Source organism: Mustelus asterias (genome assembly GCF_964213995.1).
Source record: "Mustelus asterias chromosome X unlocalized genomic scaffold, sMusAst1.hap1.1 SUPER_X_unloc_3, whole genome shotgun sequence".
In the NCBI taxonomy this organism is placed as follows: domain Eukaryota; kingdom Metazoa; phylum Chordata; class Chondrichthyes; order Carcharhiniformes; family Triakidae; genus Mustelus; species Mustelus asterias.
This window is the reverse complement of record NW_027595348.1, coordinates 289,294-314,196: the sequence shown is the minus strand read 5'-3', so window position 1 is coordinate 314,196 and position 24,903 is coordinate 289,294. Positions and strand designations below refer to the sequence as shown.

The 24,903-nt window shown below is 46.2% G+C and overlaps 1 protein-coding gene across 1 annotated transcript in view; it reads right to left on the bottom strand.

The window, feature by feature from the left end:
- The window catches only part of spryd3 (SPRY domain containing 3), a gene marked incomplete at its 3' end in the record, with an annotated part of 286,555 nt that overhangs the window by 101,918 nt on the left and 159,734 nt on the right, over nucleotides 1-24,903 (bottom strand). Inside the window, exon 7 of the mRNA XM_078208993.1 lies at nucleotides 18,719-18,868. Within this exon, the coding sequence (XP_078065119.1) occupies nucleotides 18,719-18,868 (150 nt within the window). The remainder of the gene's footprint in view (nucleotides 1-18,718; nucleotides 18,869-24,903) is intronic.

Here is a 24,903-nt window from a genome sequence, read left to right as displayed (position 1 = left end):
CACTTCGCATTTATCCGGATTAAATTCCATCTGCCACCTCTCCGCCCAATTTTCCAGCCTATCTATATCCTGCTGTATTGCCCGACAATGCTCTTCGCTATCCGCAAGTCCAGCCATCTTCGTGTCATCCGCAAACTTGCTGATTACACCAGTTACACCTTCTTCCAAATCATTTCTATATATCACAAATAGCAGAGGTCCCAGTACAGAGCCCTGCGGAACACCACTGGTCACAGACCTCCAGCCGGAAAAAGACCCTTCGACCGCTACCCTCTGTCTCCGATGGCCAAGCCAGTTCTAACCACGTGCCTCCACCCCCCTCCACTGTGCTGCCCCCCCCCAACCATGCCACCTTTTACAAGGTGAAACCTATTTCCCCTTTTTCTGCTCAAATCAATTTCGGTAATATTCAAAACTTCAAGAAGACTATGCAAAGTTTTACCTTACCATCTGTCTCCATTATGGAGAAGGCCACTTCTATCTGCAAGGACTCAAATCCCTTTAGTCCTTTTCAACTTAGTTATTTCACATCTGCCCTAGAACCAACCACTATCCAATTCTCTTGCCCTCACTCCATCCAAGATTCCATTGCTTGTATCCTTTCCCACAAAGGATTGCCAACTTATCTGTCCATAGACTGCTGAGAGCAGAAAGTAAGAAAAATGGAGTTGCGAGGCTGTGGAACTTACTTCCAGGGTTAATGCTTGAGCCAAAACTGTAACAACATTCAAGATTACACTGGAGGTTGTTGAAGGAAAGGTGCATGAAGGGATGTGTGAACAGGACTGCTAACTGTGATTGGGAATTTCTGGGATACTCTAGTTATGTGTCGTTTCCTGTTTTTAAACCAAATATCGATCTAGAAGCACATTTTAACCCCCCAACTTGTAACCCCTTATTTTAGCCATTAATCAATATGGCGGCTTGTCAAACACTTTCTGAAACCGGAGCATATTATCAGCTGATGCATTGTCTGCCTGCAACATCTTTGAAAGAGCATTCTCATTTTCTTCAATCATTTGAATGAAATGTTCTTGTGTCGGAGCTGTTGTTGTGTCCCCACTAACGGTGGGAAACAGATTTCGGAGCCCGGCACCAGGTGTTTGGGAGGCTGAGCCATGATTCTTGGAATATTTCCTTGCTAAAAAATAACTGGCCGGAATTCTCCGACCTCGCCCGCGGCTGGGATCATCCAGTCCTGCTGCTGTGAATGCAGGATCATCCAGTCCTGCTGCTGTGAATGCAGGATCATCCAGTCCTGCTGCTGTGAATGCAGGATCATCCAGTCCTGCTGCTGTGAATGCAGGTTTGACTCAACGCCAAATTCTCTGTTCTCACCAGCAGCGGTAGCGAGCGGGGTGTGCGAGGCCTGAGATTTCCGGCAACTGCCTTTTGCGAGGCCAGTATTCTCATGGTTCTTGTCCAGATTTCTGGAAGTCTTTCAGACTAAAAGCTAAATGCCCGCACACTGGGTAAAAGTAGAGCTTCGCCCATACTTAGCCTCTTGCTTCTTGGTGGCTCAGGCATAGATTACTTGGGAGGGCAGGAGGGTGGAAGAGAAAGACAGACACATTGCTGGAGGCAAAAGGCTGGTTTCAAAATGAATACAACACCCAGTCCACTTTCAGCCTATTTGCTTCTACTAAAGTTTCTGGGCCTGTTTCTAAGAAGCAAAATCAAGCTGGCAATATAATTCTCAATTACATTTCCCAAAATATATCCATATTGTACTTCATTCTACAAGATATTCAGAATTATTGCCGGAGTGAGAAAATGGAATGTTTTTTTTCGTAAAGGCTTCATAATTCAGCTGGTTCCTACCTACCAAGCATTCAGCTGACATTTAAGTGAAAGAACAGCTTTTCCATACAAGGACTCCAAAGTACTGAAAACCGCCTGAAGGTAATCACTTGACCAGCAAAGACTCTCCAGCACTCACCAAACACTGAACCAATACGTTTGCTTAGAGACAACTCCCAGTCTATGGAAAAGGCATTTGAGCACACTTGGGAGAATCCAAAGACAGTTTTTCTTGTCCATTTGAGGCAGCACTTTGTCCTCAGACACCCGAGCTACAAGGTGCTCCTTCAATTTACCTCAGCTTCACTGGTATTGGGCTTAATATCAATATGAATAAGCACAAAAAGAAAAACCACATGCTTTCAAAAATGGCTGAGGAACTTAGATGTATTTACATCATCCTGGCTCAGCAAAGATAAAGGATTTTAATTTGACTTTCAGTGTGTGGAACTAGCAGGATAGAATCTGGCAGTAACCTACCTAGAGACCGACGCATACAAGTGAAGAACCCATTGTCTGACGAGGGAAAAAAAACACTCCAAGTTAAGATCTAAATGCTTTGAAGTGTTTGTAAATGAGGCAGGATGCCATGCTAGTGGCAGCAGCTTTTGTGAATCTGGAATGTTTCTCTTAGTGTTGCTGCCCGCTCACTGTGATCCTAGGATCTTTCACGTCGCCATGTAGGGAGGTGAGTAGAGAGTCCAACAGGTTTTTCAATGTTCCTGATGGAAGAAGGTGGAGGGAGCATGTCAACCAGTACCTGACACGGGACAAAGAGGATGGATTTTTTTGATTGATTGTCTGTGCCACTGGCACAGCCTCACGTGACAGTGGGCAGCCTGGCGAAAAACATGGCTGTGTTGCCTGTCATTTTCTGCTCATCGTCAATGGATGGAAAATCTTGAACAGTGCCTCCCATTTTCCGTATGCCCTGTGAGGCTCCAGCCATTGTTTGAATTGCTGACGTCCATCAAGTTATTTCACCTCTCACCAACATTAGCCACTGTCATGCAAGTATGGAATCACCCCTTAAAAACCCCTCTCTACACAGATTTCACCAAACAATTAAAACTAAAACCATACAGATATAGTGATATGAAAAGACTCTCTCAGTAGACAGGAGGAACAGGAGAGGAAATGGCTAAAAGTCAAACCCCTATAATCAGCACAAAGTTTCCTTCATGCTTAACATTTCTAATGTCAACTGTTTAACAACATTACAGCACGGAACTTTTCCTGAAGTCTCCATTCAGCTGGTTCAATGTCATTTGTGCTACAGCAAATTCTCGGGCTTGCCCACTCATCTGATAACGTGTCCCCTGACCAGACCAGCCCTCACTACTAACAATGTTAGTCATTTGGCTTGCATGATGGAAAAGAAGAGTCAGATTTGAACTTCTTAGGGAAAAACATCAACAATATTGACATCTGCATTGACTTCTGGGCTATTTGGAAAGTTTCAGCGGAACGGAAAGAAAATCTCCTCAGAAACTAATGCGTGCCAGGACACTATTCTTTGAGAAATGAGATGTTACAACCCAGAGACCCCAACTACAGAACATTCTCTCGCAGAACGCTTCCAAAACACCAGCAAAAAGTATGGATTCTTGCTTTGTAAATGTACATTTTCCATTTTTACCCAGCATGAGCCCATAAGGAGGCCATTAGTGTCACACTCTCTCTTGTGTCGTACTTACAAGATAACGTGTACTCAGCAATAATTTTGAAGAGATGTTAGAGTGCGACATAAAGACAGCTCCCTTAGTTGAACTCTTAAATCTGAAGTTCAGACTGATTGTCCATCCACTTCAAGTCAAGTAGATATACATTCAGCACACTGATAATGGCTTCTCTTCTTGCCTCAGATTGAGCCTACATTCTGGGTCACATTTGCTTTTATGCTTCAAACCAAGAACCCACTGATTGTGTACAGCAGCAGTTATTCCAGTGCTTAAAAGCTAATGGTGCACAGAAAGGTCAGCTTCGAAGTGAAGCAGGAAGAAGGTACCTCCGAGGCTATGTCCAGCTCTCGTGTTCCTTCACTTATAATCACCTCGTTTTCTGATTCTACGCAAAAGATTTCTCCGAGTCCATTCTACTGATCCCTTCAGGATTTAAGAATGAACTTTGACGATGCTGGAAATGTGATCAGACATGGAACTTGGATTGCACTCCAGAGACATCAGGACGTATTCCACACTGACAGTCCCAGAGCCGTACTGAGGGGTAGCTGCACTGTCAGAAAGAACACCTTTCAGAGGACACTCAGGCCCCAGCTGTCCTCTCGGGCAGGTTTCCTGATCTCCACAACATTAGATGAGGACAAACAAGTGCATTCTCTTCCGCATCCTAGCAAACATTTATCTTTCAATCAACAGAATTGAAACAGATTATTTGGTCATTTATCTCAATGCTGGTTGTGGGATCTTGCTGTGCACAAATTGGCTGCCAACAGTGGTTACACCTCCAAAGCTTTTGATCTGAGACAGTTTGAGAAGATATAAGATGCTATATAAACGCAAGCCTTTCCGTTCTATATCTCCTTCAACTCCAAATGATTTGGGGTTCCTGCAGTAATTACACACACAACTCAATTAAACTTTCAGAGTAGCGTAATTCTGAGTGCTGGAGGAGGCTTGGTGTCGGACCTGGGTCCAGATACGACAGCAAGAGGGACAGGGTGCATCATCAAGTACTGGTTAGACAACAGGAAGCTTTGCCTTAAAAAAACAGTCAGGGGGTTTCAGCAAGGGTTTTAGATCCGGATACCAATCTCTGCTTTAAATCAATCCCTAGAAAGCTCAGATATAGAAAACAGGCCGAAATGCTCCCATCTCGCCCGCCGCCGGAATCATAGAAAAGTCGGCGGACTATTCAAAGGTCTGTTTGTCTCAGGTGGGAACAAAGAACAAAGAACAATACAGCACAGGAACAGGCCCTTCGGCCCTCCAAGCCTGCACCGATCATGCGTTCCGAACTAAACCATCCGTTTGTATTCCTCTATTCCCAGTCTGTTCATGTGGCTATCTAGATAAGTCTTAAAAATGATCCTAGCGTGTCTGCCTCAACCACCTTGCTTGGGAGTGCATTCCAGGCCCCCCCCCCCCCCCCCCCCCCGCCCCCCAACCCTCTGTGTATCTGTATTGAACCTTACCCCCCTTACCTTGAACTTGTGACCCCTTGTGTTTGTCATTTCTGACCTGGGAAAAAGCTTCCAACTGTTCACCCTATCGATGCCCTTCATAATTTTATAAACTTCTATTAGGTCGCCCCTCATCCTCCGTCTTTCCAGGGAGAACAACCCCAGTTTACTCAATCTCACCTCATAGCTAATACCCTCCATACCAGGCAACGTCCTGGTAAACCTCCTCTGCACTCTCTCCAAAGCCTCCACGTCCTTCTGGTAGTGTGGCGACCAGAACTGGACGCAGTATTCCAAATGTGGCCTAACCAACGTTCTATACAGCTGCAACATCATATGCCAACTGTTACACTCTATGCCCCGTCCAATAAAGGCAAGCATGCCATATCCCTTCTTCACCACCTTTTCCACCTGTGCTGCCACCTTTAAGGATCTGTGGACTTGCACACCCAGATCCCTCCGTGTGTCTATACTCCTGATGGTTCTGCCATTTATTGTATAGCTCCCCCCTGCATTAGATCTACCAAAATGCATCACTTCGCATTTATCTGGATTAAATTCCATCTGCCATTTCTCCGCCCAATGTTCCAGCCTATCTATATCCTGCTGTATTCTCTGACAATGTTCATCACTATCCGCAACTCCAGCAATCTTTGTGTCGTCCGCCGGAGAATCCCACCCACGCTTACTGTCACAAGATGCTGCCAAGAAAGCAGAAAATTGCCCCAAATTCCAAGTGGTGACTCAAAGCATGGTGCTCCCCTCACTCCTTCCAGGCCCTATATCCTGACTGAAGTCTTGATTAGGCACTTCACAGCCTGCTGAACTCAACATCGAGTTCAACAATTTCACACGAATCTCTGCTCTCTGTTAGTTCCCTTTTCTTTGCATATTTCAGTCTTAATCTCGTTTTCCCCTTTGCTATTGCTTCTGGGCAGTGGGTTTTCATTCCTCTGCCATTCACACTTAGAAACATAGAAAAACTACAGCACAAAACAGGCCCTTCGGCCCCACAAGCTGTGCCGAACACATCCCTACCTTTTAGACCTACCTATAACCCTCCATCCTATTAAGTCCCATGTACTCATCCAGGAGTCTCTTAAAAGACCCAATTGAGTTTGCCTCCACCACCACTGACGGCAGCCAATTCCACTCGCCCACCACCCTCTGTGTGAAAAACTTACCCCTAACATCTCCCCTGTACCTACCCCCCAGCACCTTAAACCTGTGTCCTCTCGTAGCAGCCATTTCCACCCTGGGAAAAAGCCTCTGAGAGTCCACCCGATCTATGCCTCTCGACATCTTATACACCTCTATTAGGTCCCCTCTCATCCTACGTCTCTCCAAGGAGAAAAGACCGAGCTCCCTCAGCCTATCTTCATAAGGCATGCCACTCAATCCAGGCAACATCCTTGTAAATCTCCTCTGCACCCTTTCAATCTTTTCCACATCCTTCCTGTAATGAGGCGACCAGAACTGAGCACAGTACTCCAAGTGGGGTCTGATGAGGGTCTTATATAGCTGCATCATTATCCCCGGACTCCTGAACTCAATCCCTCGATTGATAAAGGCCAGCACACCATACGCCGCCTTAACCACCTTCTCCACCTGCGGGGCCGATTTTAGAATCCTATGGACCCGGACCCCAAGGTCCTTCTGATCCTCTACAGTACTAAGAGTCTATCCCTTAATATTGTACTCCTTCATCCCATTTGACCTGCCAAAATGGACCACTACTCTACTCATTTATCTGGGTTGAAGTCCATCTGCCACTTCTCCGCCCAGTCTTGCATCCTATCTATGTCCCTCTGTAAATTCTGACATCCCTCCAGACTATCCACAACCCCACCAACCTTCATGTCGTCGGCAAACTTACCAACCCGTCCCTCCGCTTCATCATCCAGGTCATTTATGAAAATGACAAACAGCAAGGGTCCCAGAACAGATGCCTGGGGCACACCACTGGTGACCGACCTCCATTTAGAAAAAGACCCATCTATACCCATTCTCTGCCTCCTTTGGGCAATCATGATGTGGAGATGCCGGCGTTGGACTGGGGTAAACACAGTAAAGAAGTTTAACAACACCAGGTTAAAGTCCAACAGGTTTATTTGGTAGCAAAAGCCACACAAGCTTTCGGAGCTCCAAGCCCCTTCTTCAGGTGAGTGAGAATTCTGTTCACAAACAGGGCATATAAAGACACAGACTCAATTTACATGAATAATGGTTGGAATGCGAATACTTACAGCTAATCAAGTCTTTAAGATACAAACAACGTGAGTGGAGAGAGCATCAAGACAGGCTAAAAAGATGTGTATTGTCTCCAGACAAGACAGCCAGTGAAACTCTGTGGGAGTTACAAATAGTGTGACATGAACCCAATATCCCGGTTGAGGCCGTCCTCGTGTGTGCGGAACTTGGCTATCAGTTTCTGCTCAGCGACTCTGCGCCGTCGTGTGTCGTGTCAAATGACCCCCACAGCCTGCCTGGACCTGCAGAGTTTCACTGGCTGTCTTGTCTGGAGACAATACACATCTTTTTAGCCTGTCTTGATGCTCTCTTCACTCACGTTGTTTGTACCTTAAAGACTTGTACCTTAAAGACTTGTACCTTAAAGACTTGTACCTTAAAGACTTGTACCTTAAAGACTTGTACCTTAAAGACTTGTACCTTAAAGACTTGTACCTTAAAGACTTGTACCTTAAAGACTTGTACCTTAAAGACTTGTACCTTAAAGACTTGTACCTTAAAGACTTGTACCTTAAAGACTTGTACCTTAAAGACTTGTACCTTAAAGACTTGTACCTTAAAGACTTGTACCTTAAAGACTTGTACCTTAAAGACTTGTACCTTAAAGACTTGTACCTTAAAGACTTGTACCTTAAAGACTTGTACCTTAAAGACTTGTACCTTAAAGACTTGTACCTTAAAGACTTGTACCTTAAAGACTTGTACCTTAAAGACTTGTACCTTAAAGACTTGTACCTTAAAGACTTGTACCTTAAAGACTTGTACCTTAAAGACTTGTACCTTAAAGACTTGTACCTTAAAGACTTGTACCTTAAAGACGGCGGCACGGTAGCACAGTGGTTAGCACTGCTGCGTCACAGCTCCAGGGTCCCGGGTTCGATTCCCGGCTCGGGTCACTGTCTGTGTGGAGTTTGCACATTCTCCTCGTGTCTGCGTGGGTTTCCTCCGGGTGCTCCGGTTTCCTCCCACAGTCCAAAAATGTGCGGGTTAGGTTGATTGGCCAGGTTAAAAATTGCCCCTTAGAGTTCTGAGATGCGTAGGTTAGCGGGATTAGCGGGTAAATATGTGGGGATAGGGCCTGGGTGGAAATGTGGTCGGTGCAGACTCGATGGGCCGAATGGCCTCCTTCTGCACTGTAGGGTTTCTATGAATTCTATGAATATTCACATTCCAACCATTATTCATGTAAATTGAGTCTGTCTTTATATGCCCTGTTTGTGAACAGAATTCCCACTCACCTGAAGAAGGGGCTTGGAGCTCCGAAAGCTTGTGTGGCTTTTGCTACCAAATAAACCTGTTGGACTTTAACCTGGTGTTGTTAAACTTCTTACTGTCCTTTGGGCAAGCCAGTTCTGGATCCACAGGGCAGCAGCACCTTGGATCCCATGCCCTCTCACTTTTTCTAGAAGCCTTGCATGGGGGACCTTATCGAACGCCTTGCTAAAATCCATATAAACCACATCTACTGCTTTCCCTTCGTCAATGTGTTTAGTCACATTTTTGAAGAACTCCACCAGGCTCGTAAGGCACGATCTGCCCTTGACAAAGCCGTGCTGAGTATTCTTGAGCATACTAAACCTCTCTAAATGCTCATAAATCTTGTCCCTCGGGATCTTCTCCATCAGCTTACCAACCACTGAGGTTAGACTCACCGGTTGGTAATTTCCTGGGCTATCCCTATTCCCCTTCTTGAAAATAGGAACCACATCCGCAATCCTCCGGCACCTCTCCCGTCTCCATCGACGACGCAAAGATCATCGCCAGAGGCTCTGCAATCTCTTCCCTCGCCTCCCACAGTAACCTGGGCTACATCCCATCCGGACCCGGCGACTTATCTATCTTGATGCCATTCAAAGATTCTAGCACAACCTCTTTCTTAAAGTCCGCATACTCAATCTTTTCAGTCCACCGCACGCCCGCAGTACATCCACCCAGGTCCTTCTCTGTGAAAACCGCTAGACAATCTTTTGTTTCTTTATTTGTTCCAGTTCCACTCCTTTGGCTCTACCCCACCAACTTATTTATCATTTCACATCTCCCATCTTCTGTCCAGGTAAGGGTCCCATTTTGAGGCTTACAAGCCACAGCCAGCAGCAGAACTAGTGTATTTTTAATGGTGCTGGCAAAACAGCTCAAATTTTGAGGGGCAGTGGCTGCTTCAAGGCGGAGAATCCTACAGGAGAATTCTTCCCTTGGGAACAGCCTGATCCAGAATAACATTTAATTCAGAGACTCAACTGCCCAATCAAATGGAATGACCTCGCTCGATGGGAAAGGCAGACATGACACTGGCCCAGGAGACCTAACGGAGAACACCATTATCACAAGGAGCCCACCAGAAAGAGCCAGTGCCCAGTGCCTGAGTACGCCAACAGGTGCCAGTGCCCAGTGCCACAGTACCCCAACAGGAGCCAGTGCCCAGTGCCAGTGTACACCAACAGGAGCCAGTGCCAAATGCCAGAGTACCCCAACAGGAGCCGGTGCCCAGTGCCGGAGTACCCCAACAGGAGCCAGTGCCCAGTGCTGGAGTACGCCAACAGGAGCCAGTGCCCAGTGTCACAGTACCCCAACAGGAGCCAGTGCCAGTGTACCCCAACAGGAGCCAGTGCCCAGTGCCGGAGTACCCCAACAGGAGCTAGTGCCATGTGCTGGAGTACGCCAACAGGAGCCAGTGCCCAAATACCCCAACAGGGGCCAGTGCCACCGCACCCCAACAGGAGCCACTGCCAGTGTACCCCAACACGGGCCAGTGCCCAGTGCCAGAGTACGCCAAAAGGAGCCACTGCCAGAGTACGCCAACAGGAGCCAGTGCCCGAATATCCCAACAGGAGCCGGTGCCCAGTGTCACAGTACCCCAACAGGAGCCGGTGCCCAGTGTCACAGTACCCCAACAGGAGCCGGTGCCCAGTGTCACAGTACCCCAACAGGAGCCAGCGCCAGTGTACCCCAACAGGAGCCAGCGCCAGTGTACCCCAACAGGAGCCAGCGCCAGTGTACCCCAACAGGAGCCAGCGCCCAGTGCCAGTGTACCCCAACAGGAGCTAGTGCCCAGTGCCAGTGTACCCCAACAGGAGCCAGTGCCTCGTGCCAGTGTACCCCAACAGGAGCCAGTGCCAGTGTACCCCAACAGGAGCCAGTGCCCAGTGCCACAGTACCCCAACAGGAGCCAGTGCCACAGTACCCCAACAGGAGCCAGTGGCCAGTGCCACAGTACATCAACAGGAGCCAGTGGCCAGTGCCGCAGTACCCCAACAGGAGCCAGTGCCCAGTGCCACAGTACATCAACAGGAGCCAGTGCCCAGTGCCACAGTACATCAACAGGAGCCAGTGGCCAGTGCCGCAGTACATCAACAAGAGCCAGTGGCCAGTACCGCAGTACCCCAACAGGAGCCAGTGGCCAGTGCCGCAGTACCCCAACAGGAGCCAGTGGCCAGTGCCGCAGTACCCCAACAGAAGCCAGTACATCAACAGGACCTGACATCATTGCAAAAAGGGAAAAAAAAAATCAGACAGGAAACTGGCAAATTTGAAAATACTGCATTATTTTCCACAGTTGAAAATTTGATACTGCAAATCTAAATGGGACAATAATTTCTCACAAAGTGGTAAGAAAATATGAATACATCAAGTTTATTTTTCCATAGGCATCTTTCTGCTGAGCTGAATGTTATTTTCCATTGGGAACACCATGGGAACAGGAGGCTGCTGTTCAGGTCATCAAGCTCGTTTCACCGTTCAATCAGATCGTGGCTGATCTTGAACTCAATTCCCCTGCAGCTAACGTTGAAGAATTAGAATTTGAATTTGTATGCGCTGCTGTTAAGTGTTAAATGAAGGGCACCTGATAGAAAATTAGTAATTTGAACACCACTCACTGCTTGCAAAGCTCAGAACAGTGTTGAACATTATATGTGATTCTGGGATTGGACAGCATTTGCCAAATAATCCTCAGTTTGCTGGGAATTACACTGACAGCCAGTTTAAGATTGTCAGGCTCACAGTGTGGCATATTTGTGTGCACTGGAAGCGACATATATGAATGTACAAGACCCTGTTCATTGCAGACAGAAAGAAGATGTACACACATTGTCAGACAATGCTGGAAAGTCTCAGTCGGTCTGACAGCATCTGTGGAGAGAGAATAGAACGATCCAGACTCAAAACACTGGCACTATTCTCTCGCCAAAGATGCTGTCAGAACTGTGTGCTGGAGGTACACCCAGAGTGCTGTTAGGGAAGGAGTTCCAGGATTGTTATTGGACATCAGTCAGTCCATGTGGTGTAGGTACACCCACAGTGCTGTTAGGGAAGGAGTTCCAGGATTGTTATTGGACATCAGTCAGTCCATGTGGTGTAGGTACACCCACAGTGCTGTTAGGGAGGGAGTTCCAGGATTGTTATTGGACATCAGTCAGTCCATGTGGTATAGGTACACCCACAGTGCTGTTAGGGAGGGAGTTCCAGGATTGTTATTGGACATCAGTCAGTCCGTGTGGTGTAGGTACACCCACAGTGCTGTTAGGGAGGGAGTTCCGGGATTGTTATTGGACATCAGTCAGTCCATGTGGTGTAGGTACACCCACAGTGCTGTTAGGGAGGCAGTTCCAGGATTGTTATTGGACAGTCAGTCAGTCCATGTGGTATCGGTACACCCACAGTGCTGTTAGGGAGGGAGTTCCAGGATTGTTATTGGACATCAGTCAGTCCATGTGGTGTAGGTACACCCACAGTGCTGTTAGTGAGGGAGTTCCAGGATTGTTATTGGACATCAGTCAGTCCATGTGGTATCGGTACACCCACAGTGCTGTTAGGGAGGGAGTTCCAGGATTGGTATTGGACATCAGTCAGTCCATGTGGTGTAGGTACACCCACAGTGCTGTTAGGGAGGGAGTTCCAGGATTGTTATTGGACATCAGTCAGTCCATGTGGTGTAGGTACACCCACAGTGCTGTTAGGGAGGGAGTTCCAGGATTGTTATTGGACATCAGTCAGTCCATGTGGTATCGGTACACCCACAGTGCTGTTAGGGAGGGAGTTCCAGGATTGTTATTGGACATCAGTCAGTCCATGTGGTGTAGGTACACCCACAGTGCTGTTAGGGAGGGAGTTCCAGGATTGTTATTGTATATCAGTCAGTCCATGACTCTGCTTCATATTGGACTCGAAATGTTAACTTTATTTCTCTCTTCACAGATGCTGCCAGACCTGCTGAGTTTTTCCAACACCTCCTGTTTTTATTCCCTACTTTTCCATTCTATCCCACTCGAAGAAGCCTAGCATTTGGCTTGTTTTTTTATGGCCTTGCCAACCTGCATCTTTAATAATTGAAGTATGTGTACTCCAAGATCCTTTTGTTTCTCTACCCCACCTAGACTTGCACATTCCAAGTAATAAGTGATTGCCCTTGTTATCCAAGATCTGTGTTAAGATCTGTACTAAATTCACTTTTCACAACTTAAAATGAATACGCTCCTTGTTTTGATGGCGTGGGTCAGTAATTCAGCACTCCAGTCAGTTTTATTCTGCTGTACTTAGTACCCCACACAAGTGAAATCTAATATTCTGGATTCACCTCAACTATTCCATTTATTATTTCTTCTGCGTCAACTCTTCTTTATTCAAACTGTAAAGTTTGACTTTCTCAAAGCTTTCATTATGGTCCATCCTTTTTCCATTAGAGTTCACTTTCCATACTGCTCTCTGCAACCTCTCAAATGCAAATCTGTCTGACAACCAGAATTGTACACGTTATTCTCACTGAGCCGACTCCATTCTACAAGCCTAGCTTCACCTGTGTACATTTAGACCCCCACAGAATATTCTCCTTACTTTTTAATGCTTCCCCATGTTGTCTGGGCACTGAAATAATGAGTCCCTTTCTGAGGCCCCTATACTCCATCTATTCCAATCTGTGACACTAGGAAATTCTGAGGAACGTGTTTGTCTACAGATCTCTGAAGGCAGATGGGCATTTAGTACGATGGTGAAAAAGGCCTTTATCAATCGAGGTATAGATTACACAAGCAGGGAAGTTATGTTGAAGTTGTATAGAACTTTGGTGAGGCCACAGCTAGAGCACTGTGTGCAGTTCTGGTCGCCACATTATAGGAAGGATGTGATTGCAATGGAGGGGGTGCAGAGGGGTGGCACAGTGGTTAGCACTGCTGCCTCTCAGCTTCAGGGATCCGGGTTTGATTCCAGCGCCTGTGTCTGTGCAGAGTCTAAACCTCCTACCAGTGTCTGCGTGGGTTTCCTCCGGGTGCTCCGGTTTCCTCCCACACTCCAAAGATGTGCGGGTTGGGTTGATCGGCCGTGCTAAATTGCCCCTTACCGTTAAGAGATTAGCAGGGTGGAGTTATGGGGATAGGGCCTGGGTGGGATTCTTGTTGGTGCAGGCTCAATGGGCCGAATGGTCTTCTTCTGCACTGTCGGGATTCTATGAGATTCACCAGGATGCTGCCTGGGATGGAACATTTAAGTTATGAAGAGAGATTGGGTAGGCTTGGGTTGTTTTCGTTGGGGCAGAGAAGACTTGAGGGGTGACCTGATCGAGGTGTACAAGATTATGAGAGACATGGGCATAAGTTAATGATCCTAATCTACATCAATGAGCTATGTACAATTTGCAAGAAAGATTTACATGAATTAAAGTTAAAGTTGATTTATTAGACACAAGTGAGGCTTACGTTAACACTGCAATGAAGTTACTGTGAAAATCCCCTAGTCGCCACACTCCGGCGCCTGTTCGGGTCAACGCACCGAACCAGCACGTCTTTCAGACTGTGGGAGGAAACCGGAGCACCCGGAGGAAACCCACACAGACACGGGGAGAATGTGCAAACTCCACACAGACAGTGACCCAAGCCGGGAATCGAACCCAGGTCCCAGGCGCTGTGAGGCAGCAGTGCTAACCACTGTGCCACCGTGCCGCATTAGTTACTCAGTTCATTAAGGGAATGTCAGATTTAATACCGATTCTCGTCGATAGTTTGGTCTATTGGACATTAGGTAAAAAAGTGAATCATAGAATCCTGCAGTTCAGAAGAGGCCCTTCAGTCCATCAAGGGATAAGGAGCAGCTGTTCCCCTTAGTTGAAAGGTCAGTCACGAGGGGACACAGGTTCAAGGTGAGGGGCAGGAGGTTCGGGGCGGATTTGAGGAAAAACCTTTTTACCCAGAGGCTGCTGATGGTCTGGAATGCGCTGCCTGGGAGGGTGGGAGAGGCGGGATGCCTCACATCCTTTAGAAAGTACCTGGATGAGCACTTGGCACGTTATAACATTCAGGGCTATGGGCCAAGTGCTGGCAGATGGGATTAGGTGGGAGTTCAGGTGGTTCTAATGCGTTGGCGCGGACTCGATGGACTGAAGGGCCTCTTCTGCGCTGTATGATTCTGGGATTCACTTTTTTACCTAATGTCCAACAGGCCATATTTCCAAGTATTTTTTCTGAGAATCAGTATTAAATCTGACATTCCCTTAATGAACTGAGTAACTAATGCAAATCTTTCTTGCAAATTGTACATAGCTCATTGACATAGATTAGGATCAAGAGGTCCTAAAGCTGACCTTTCCCTTCAACACTCCTTTGTATGACAGTGTAACTCGCCGGGGTTCTCAGTTTTCTATTTTAGAATTAATTTTTTGTTCTGCACAATATTCCACTCGGAATTCCTTTACTAGATATTAAATCCACAATTACACCAGGAGTTTAGCTTCATTTCTTACTCCAGGTTACTGAACAGATGGCTGGACAGGACGTATCCCTGTCTGTGTGCTAGTTTTTTCAAATCCATTTATTACGAAACACGTATTCCTCCAGCCAACTCTCAGAAAGAAAGCTCTGTTATTTCTCTTGGCTTTGAAACATGTCTGTTGTACCTGCAGTTGTCTAGGTTCAGTTTGCCTCCCTCTGTATCCCTTTTCTTATAAAATTAAAAACATTGGCTGTCCGTCAGTCAAGAAGCTGCTCAGGTGGCAAGCCTTATGGACGAGAGGAAGAATAACATTGTTGGAAGGGCCTCCTTATCTCCCACTTTCTAGTTCTGTGTGTTTCCCAGTTTGGTTCACTCCAGCCTTCTCTCCGAATGCCTCTGAAGCATTTTCTCTCCTGCCCGTCTAGTTCTCAGGCTTCTTCCTGTCATCCTTTTTCATGGACACGTCTCCCCACAGAAAGGGGGTTGAAATTGGAGGCTCATCTCAGGCTGCTCTCGCACACGTAATTTTTATCCGACTGAAAAACTCCGAGAAAATCAGTGACCTGTCCTCTCAGCTACAGACAGTCGACGGAAATACCTTTCAATGAAAATGAACACACATCTCTTGGTCACCCCCCCATTTTCAGCCATTTCGGCCAGTGGTTCCACCAACAATAAAGCTAGGACTGATTTTACTGGTCATCCATCTCCATAGAACAATTTAAAGTACGAGTATATAATTAGATATGTAATTGCTAAATACATATATTTTTACAATTAATCTCTCCCCAAACCTAATCTCAGCTTTCCATCCATAGCCCACAGTATACCAGTTTTGCTTTGCCACTTCGCTTGCAATAATATAGATATAATATATAGAATCATATATATCCAGTGCTGAAGGAGGCCATTTGGCCCATCGAGCTTGCACCAACCACAATCCCACCCAGGCCCTATTCCCGTAACCCCACATATTTACCCTGCTAATTCCCCTGACACTAGGGGCAATTTAGCATGGCCAATCTACCTAACCCACACATCTTTTGGACTGTGGGAGGAAACTGGAGCACCCGAAAGAAACCCATGCAGACATGGGGAGAACGTGCAGACTCCACACAGCCGAGCCGGGAATTGAATCCGGGTCCCTGGCGCTGTGAGGCAGCAGGGCTAACCACCGTGCTAGGTTCACATCAGAATCCTCCCCACACAAAATGCACCCTCTCAATCCACTTCTCGGGCTGAGCCCTACCAATACAGGAGCATAAACTAGACAAGGAAGGTGGTAAAGGAGGAGGAAGCATGATTGCTGCTTCGGGTTGGTGGAGCTTTGAACAATCCTCCCCTTTGTTTTGCCATCAACAGCCCCGTGCTTTGAAATGAAGTCAACTCAGGGTGGTGAGTTTCTGCCGTGGCTCTCCCTGTGCGTGAACAGACCAATTCTCGAGTGCACAGCTTTGAACACATGGGGCAGGATGTCTCACAAGGCAGTGGAGTCCGGAGAGCAGGATTTGCTTCCTTTCCTTTCCTTCTCTGCTGCCACTCTACCTCATCATTGAGACATTGTGACTCCAAGTGTGATGCATTTTGAGAGAAAAGTTTGTCATCATTTTGAACGATTGGTAGCGAACTCCTCCCAGTCATTGCTGTCAATAATGTCACACTTCAAGGAAAGTTTCAGAGTGTCTTTGAAGTGTTTTCTTTTATCCTCCCCTGGAATGTTGGCCGTCTGAGAGTTGAGAAAATAGGGCCTGGTGGAGGAGATGCATTGTGGCCTTCCAGTCCATTCAACTTGACCTTGTAGGAGATTTGTCTAAAGCTTTGTGGAGTTTTTGGTCATCTAACCTAATACCCCTTATCTGGCCATGTTTCGTTTTATAATGCTCCTGTGAAGTGTCTCAGGATGACATTAAAGTCACTACATAACTACAAGCTGTTGTTGTAGCGCTGTTTCTCCTCTTGTCAGCACACAGACTCAAACAAGGAACCCTGCACACTTTACAGGAATCCCATCCCCTTTGTTCTGTTTACTCCCTCTTTGCGTCAATCAGAGGGCAATTAAAATCTCCCCCAGCAACAATCAGCTTATTTCCTTACTCTGTTTACAGGTTTCCTCTTCCCTTTCCCTTCCACGAATAGACAGCTGGGAGCACAATCCCACAAATTTAACAATCTCTCTTTATCTCTAACCTCAAATCAACTCTGTTTTAACCTCCCGTGTACATCAATCCTCTCTCCACATAACAGGTTTTCCCGCCTTCACCAATATACTGTCACTCCGCCTCCTCTATTTTTTTTTACCTATTCTGTCCCTCCTAAAGATATTCCACCCAATGTGTTTATTTCCCACTCCTGCTCGTTCTGAAGCCAGGTTTCTGTTTGTGTTTTTCAATCTATATGTTGCTGTGACATCATTCATTCATTCTAACGCCCCCTGTTTGCTTCCCACACTCACTGTCTTTCCAATACTTTGGCTCCTTTGTCTTTTGAAAATTTGTATTTAAAGCTACTCCTTTTCCTGTGAGGATTTGGCCCAAGCTAACACCTCATCCGTGTCTTATTCCTGCTTACAACAGATCAATTTGATTTCCCACCTCTAACACTTTTGGAGGAGTGTTTTTTTTATTTATTTAGCTTGACACTCTTGACGATTTGGATTGCAACAATTGTTCCCATTCCCTGCCTCGCTAATTCAGCTCATATCTGTTCAGCTGCAGACCATCCTTGTGAAATACCTCACACCGTCCCCGGGTCCACTCTAATGCCCCACAAATGCCTGACACCAGCCCAAATCTTCCGACCTTTGCCCCTTGGACCACGTGGCTGGGAGTGTAATTCAAAGGTTTCCTCCGATTAGATGTTGGGAGGGTTGAAGCCATTGTTTCCAGTCTCTGCTCCAAACTCTGTTTCCTTGCTACCATTTATCTCCCTGGTAACAACCAGAGATTACGTCAGTCTGTTCACAACCTTGATGCCATATCTGACCCCTGACATTGGGCTTCAATTCCACTTTCCCGCCCTCTTCCCATATCCCTTGACTCCCTGAGAGACCAAAAACTCTGTCAATCTCAGCCTTAACTGTCTCACAAGTGTCCGCCTGTAACAATGCGTGGGATAGGAAACCGGGTCATGATTTGGAAGATGATTCAGACTTGCAGGACAATTTGGCAGTCATTTCCCTCATTGTAAAGCCCAAGGCGAACAGCAGGCATACAAATCAATTCCAGCCCTCTTTAGCAATACAAGAACTAGGTGGTATACTGAGTAGAAAGAAACGTTAGCAGGTGAAACATTATGTGCTGTTAAAAGTGTACTTTTTGAAGAGTGAGAGATTGACTTAACAGCTGGCAGAAACACAACCTGTGCTGCCAGCAGGTCTGCTATATTATATAGTACAGCAGCCCTCAGTAAAAGTGCTAGAAAATGCCCAGCTATGTGAGCAGCTGGGAATACACACTGGAAACGCAGTGCCAAGAATCTTCTATTGCATTTCACCTTTGTCTCACAGAACTTTAAATTGAAAGTCAGTCGTATGTCTGGGATTAGTTTTAAAATGCCTTTGTGCTAAATTGGCAACGTTACTCAGAAAGGCAATGAGGACAGCTGGTGTGGGAAATGGAAAATATTTATATTGATGCCCTTGGGCTGCTTTTCTAAGGTTGCAGTTATGGCACATTCATAGGGGTAGCATGAAGGGAACTGGATAGGATCTGGCCATACTTCATATTGACACTGGCTGTTCCAATCCCCAGCAATGACACCTCCTTAACCTCTATTAGCATAAATACTGATCACAACAGAAAACACACACAATGCACTTCTTGTGCCACTTACCTTTCTTGCTAGTCCCAGGGCAATGTAGCATTTTTCACCTGGGTCAACGATCTCTACCTCAAAATAATGGCTTCTGGTGCTGAGGGGATGCCTTGCTTGTGCCAGACCAACATCCATGATGCTCTTCCCTTTGCCAACATATTCTAATAGCTAGAAACAAGCCAAGGGTGGTGGCAGGGGAGGAAGAGAGAGGAACATTAACCTGGGATAGACAATCAGCAAACCAAAAACAATTTATTTAGGCTGTATTTATTTGTTGCTGTGACAAAATACAGAGCCTCAAACAGGAAGCTTTTAAAATACCCCTTTCACACACATTGCCCCTTCCTGCTTGATGCTATTTAATTGAAGGAGGCATTTTTCATATGCAGGTCTAAATGATGAGCATTAGCAATCCTGATCCTGCCCTCACTCCACACTTACACTTTCCAATAGCAGGGGAGATCCCTTCATGGTGCTAAGGAGCAGGAGCCCAGACTGAGTTTACTCCTCCCCAGCTTGGAAGAACTGCACTGTCCCTAATGCCATGGCTGTGATCAACTCTCACAGCAGAGACAGCGGATAATACCTCGGCTTTTTCTGCAGTGAGTGGTTTGGCTTTAGACTGGGAAAGTCACTTACTAACACAGCAACTAAGAGCTGTTAGTACGAGACTTCATGAGGTTAACAGCTGACTTTACATGGCAAAAGAATGAACCTTATATTCTGGCAATTCCTCCCCTCTTGCAAATCACCTTGCTCCAACTGAAGGAATCAGAATCACAGAATGGTCATGACATAGGAGGAGGCCATTCTGTCCATTGTGTCTCTGCTGGTTCTCTGGAAGCACAATTCACCGAGTCCCACTCCTCCACCTTTTCTCCGTAGCTCTACAAATGCTTTCATTTCAGATAAGGGTCCAATTCCCTTTCAAACTCCTCAATTGAATCTGCCTACACCACATTCCAGATCCTAACCACTCTGCGCAAAAAAGGTTTTTCCTCATGTTACCCTTGCCTCTTTTACTAGTTACCTTAAATCAGAGTCCTCTCATTCTCGGTGCTTCCATTAATGGGAACAGTTTCTCTGGCTCTGCTCTGTCCAGCCCCCTCATGATTTTGAAGATCCCTATCAAATCTCTTCTCAACCTCTTCTTCTCCAAGGAGAAGAGTCCCAATCTCTCCAATTGATCCATGTCACTAACGTCCCTCATCCCTGGAGCCTTTCTCCTGAATCAATTCTGCATTCTCTCTAAACACTTCACACCTTTCCTATAGTGTGGCGCCCAGAACTAAACACAATACTCCAGTTGAGGCTACACCAGTGTTTTATACAAGTATAACATATCCTCCTTGCTTTTGTATTCTAAGCACCTATTAATAAAACACAAGATACTGTACGCTTTATTAACCACACTCTCAACCTGTCCTGACACCTTCAATGATTTACGCACATACACCCCAAGACCCTTCTGCTCCCGCACCCCCTTTAGCCTGGCCATGACTGGAACCATACAGCTGCTCTGAACACTCAGCTCCAGTGCTGAAATCTTGCTGCCATTCACACCAGTGGGATCTTATGGTCCCGCGAACAGCCCAACCTCACCATGGGTTTCCCGGCGGTGAGGGGAGTGTTCAACAGGAAACCTCATTGACAATGGCAGGACCATAAGATCGGCTGCCGTGAGCAGCGCGCCACCTCCTGTCACTGCGGAGAGGGAGGAAAATCACGGCCATGAATCCATCAGGAAATTTAAAAGATGATAATTGGACTGTCACTCATTTAACATTAGCATAAAGGACTGGCTTTCACACTTTCATCCAGGTTGTAAATGAGACTTTGTCACCACAAAGCACTAAAATACAGCCAATTTCCTACAGTAACACATCAGGACATAGTTTTCATATCACAATCACAGCGCAGTCTGATAACATCTCAAAACTCAAGAAAAATTCACAGTCACGTAGTATGTATCAAAGGAATTGATTGCACGACAGAACAATGTCAAAACTGGACAGCTTTTGCGCTACACACAAACATGTGTAAGTTAGGTGGATTGGCCATGGTAAATTACCCCTTAGTGTCCAAAGATGTGTAGGTGAGTGGGTCGGCAATGGTAAATTGCCACTTCATGTCCAAAAATGTGTAGGTTAGAGGGATTAGTGGGGTAATATGTGAGGTTGTAGAAATAGGGTGTGGTAAGATGCTCTGTTGGAGAGTTGGTGCAGACTTGATGGGCCGAATGGCCTTCTCCTGCACTGTTGGGATTCTATGGTTCTGTACATACTTGTGCACTACCTGGCAACATTTACAGTTCTGCTTAACACACACAACTCCTCCACTTGTACACCTACCCACTGAATTCGAACAATGCAATAAAAAGGCTCCTCTGTACACCTTAATTAGTCTGGAATTGTAGAATTCTTGCAGCGTTTCACAAGACAGATCAGGATGCTGTCATACCAGCCCATTAATCTAGAGTTTGTTCCGAAGGGAAATACCCGGCTACTGAACAGCACAGAAGTTAAAGAGGGCACATTAAATAGTAAAGGCAGTGTCAGTAATCCTAGTACCAGACAGATCAGGCAAAAGCAGGACAGAGAGCATGGGAAGTCCAGATTAAACTGCATTTATTTCAATGCAAGAGGCCTGACGGGCAAGACAGATGAACTCAGGGTATGGATGGGTACGTGGGACTGGGATATTATAGCTATTACTGAAACATGGCTAAGGGAGGGACAGGACTGGCAGCTCAATGTTCCAGGGTACAGATGCTATAGGAAAGATAGAACAGGAGATAAGAGAGGAGGGGGAGTTGCACTTTTGATTAGGGAAAACATCACGGCCGTACTGAGAGGGGATATATCCGAGGGTTCGGCCACTGAGTCTATCTGGGTAGAACTGAGAAATAAGAAGGGGGGAATCACTTTGATAGGGTTGTACCACAGGCTCCCAAATAATTGGCGGGAAATTGAGGAGCAAATATGTAAGGAGATTACAGATAGCTCCAAGAAAAATAGGGTGGCAATAGTCGGAGATTTTAACTTTTCCAACATTGACTGGGACAGCCATAGTATTAGAGGGTTGGATGGAGAGAAATTTGTTGAGTGTATTCAGGAGGAATTTCTCATTCAGTATGTGGATGGCCCGACGAGAGAGGGGGCAAAACTTGACCTCCTCTTGGGAAATAAGGAAGGGCAGGTGATAGAAGTGTTAGTGAGGGATCACTTTGGGACCAGTGACCATAATTCTATTGGTTTTAAGATAGCTATGGAGAATGATAGGTCTGGCCCAGAAGTTAATATTCTAAATTAGGGCAAGGCCAATTTTGATGGTATCAGGCAGGAACTGTCAAAAGTTAATTGGGGAAGCCTGTGGGAAGGCAAAGGGACGTCTGGTAAGTGGCACGCTTTCAAAAGTGTGTTAACCAGGGTTCAGGGTAAACACATTCCTCTTAGAGTGAAGGGCAAGACTGGCAGAAGTCAGGAACCCTGGATGACTCGGGATATTGAGGCCCTGGTCAAAAAGAAGAAAGAGGCACATGACGTGCATAGGCAGCTGGGATCAAGTGAATCCCTTAAAGAGTATAGGGGGTGTAGGAGTAGAGTTAAGAGAGAAATCAGGAGGGCAAAAAGGGGACACGAGATTGTTTTGGCAGATAAGGCAAAGGAGAATCCAAAGAGCTTCTACAAATACATAAAGGGCAAAAGAGTAACAAGGGAGAGAGTAGGGCTGCTTAAGGATCAACAAGGTCATCTATCTGCGGATCCACAAGAAAGGGGTGAGATCCTAAATGAATATTTCTCATCAGTATTTACATCAGAGAAGGAGGTGCTGGAAGTCTTAAAGCGCATCAAGGTAGATAAATCCCCGGGACCTGATGAAGTGTATCCCAGGACATTGTGGGAGGCTAGGGAGGAAATTGCGGGTCCCCTAGCCGAGATATTTGAATCATCGATAGTCACGGGTGAGGTGCCTGAAGATTGGAGAGTGGCAAATGTTGTGCCTTTGTTTAAAAAGGGCTGCAGGGAAAAGCCTGGGAACGACAGGCCAGTGAGCCTAACGTCTGTGGTGGGTAAATTGTTGGAAGGTATTTTGAGACACAGAATCTACAGGCATTTAGAGAGGCAAGGACTGATTAGGGACAGTCAGCATGGCTTTGTGAGTGGAAAATCAGGTCTCACAAATTTGATTAAGTTTTCTGAAGGGGTAACCAAGAAGGTAGATGAGGGCAGTGCAGCTGATGTTGTCTACATGGACTTTAGCAAGGCCTTTGACAAGGTGCTACATGGTAGGTTGTTGCATAAGATTAAATCTCACGGGATCCAGGGTGAGGTAGCCAAATGGATACAAAATTGGCTTCAGTGGTTGTAGAGAATTGTTTTTCAAACTGGAGGCCTGTGACCACCGGTGTGTCTCAGGGATCAGTGCTGGGTCCACTGTTATTTTGATTTGGATGAGAAAACAGGAGGCATGGTTGGTAAGTTGCAGATGACACTAAGATTGGTGGCATAGTGGACAGTGAAGAAAGTTATCTCCGATTGCAACGGGATCTTGATCAATTGGGCCAGTGGGCTGACGAATGGCAGATGGAGTTTAATTGAGATAAATGCAAGGTGATGCATTTTGGTAGATTGAACCAGGGCAGGACTTACTCAGTTAATGGTCGGGCGTTGGGGAGAGTTACAGAACAAAGAGATCTAGGGGTACATGTTCATAGCTCCTTGAAAGTGGAGTCACAGGTGGACAGAGTGGTGAAGAAGGCATTCGGCATGCTTGGTTTCATCGGTCAGAACATTGAATACAGGAGTTGGGACGTCTTGTTGAAGTTGTACAAGACATTGGTGAGGCCACACTTGGAATACTGTGTGCAATTCTGGTCACCCTGTGATAGAAAGGATATTATTAAACTAGAAAGAGTGCAGAAAAGATTTACTAGGATGCTACCGGGACTTGATGGATTGAGTTATAAGGAGAGGCTGGATAGACTGGGACTTTTTTCTCTGGAGCGTAAGAGGCTGAGGGGTGACCTTATAGAGGTCTATAAAATAATGAGGGGCATAGATCAGCTAGATAGTCAATATCTTTTCCCAAAGGTAGGGGAGTCTAAAACTAGAGGGCATAGGTTTAAGGTGAAAGGGGAGAGATACAAAAGGGTCCAGAGGGGCAATTTTTTCACAGAGGGTGGTGAGTATCTGGAACAATCTGCCAGAGGTAGTAGTAGAGGCGGGTACAATTTTATCTTTTAAAAAGCATTTAGATAGTTACATGGGTACGATGGGTATAGAGGGATATGGGCCAAATGTGGGCAATTGGGATTAGCTTCGGGGTTTTAAAAAAAAGGGCGGCATGGGCAAATTGGGCCGAAGGGCCTGTTTCCATGCTGTAAACCTTGATGACTCTATGACTCTAATGAACAGTTCTCATTTCTAGATTTCGTGCTGCTGGATTTCAGGATCATTTTGTTTCAGTCTCCCACCACTTACACCAGTGGGAGTGTGCAAACTGGTGAAACAAAGCAAGGGAGCACTCGGAACCCGGGCGGTGGTTCGAAGGGGAGGTCGGGACCTTCCTACTTTGTGGAGAGGGAGCTGTGTCCCACAGAAGATCAGGAAAATCAAAATACATTGAAGGAAAATGGTTGTCACCAACCACTCCCCCTATCCATCAGTACTGCATAATTGACAAACATCATACATGCACAGAGGTGAGGCAGGTTAGGTTAAGGGGCAACTTTAATAGATACAAAATCGAGGCATCTGCACCAAAAGCTGACTGAGGATGGCAATTTGGCAGATCTCCTGCCTGCCTCTGTCTTTCTCTGCTCTGACTGAGACCCCAAAAATATTTCACAATGTTACTGACTGGAAGCACAGTCAATCCCAGCAGGATTCTCTCCCAATCCAAGATCATGCTCTGTGCCAATGACTTCGGAAGTTTGTTGTTTTCACTGAGCCAGAAAGATTCTTTGTGTTACAACTCAAGGTGCCACGGTGGCACTGTGGTTAGCACTGCTGCCTCAGTGCCAGAGACCCGGATTCCATTCCCGGCTCGGGTCACTATCTGTGTAGTTTGCATGTTCTCCCCGTATCTGCGTGGGTTTCCTCCGGGTGCTCCGATTTCCTCCCACAGTCTAAAGACGTGCTGGTTAGGTGCACTGGCCGTGCTAAATTCTCCCATTATACCCGAACAGGCGCTGGAGCGTG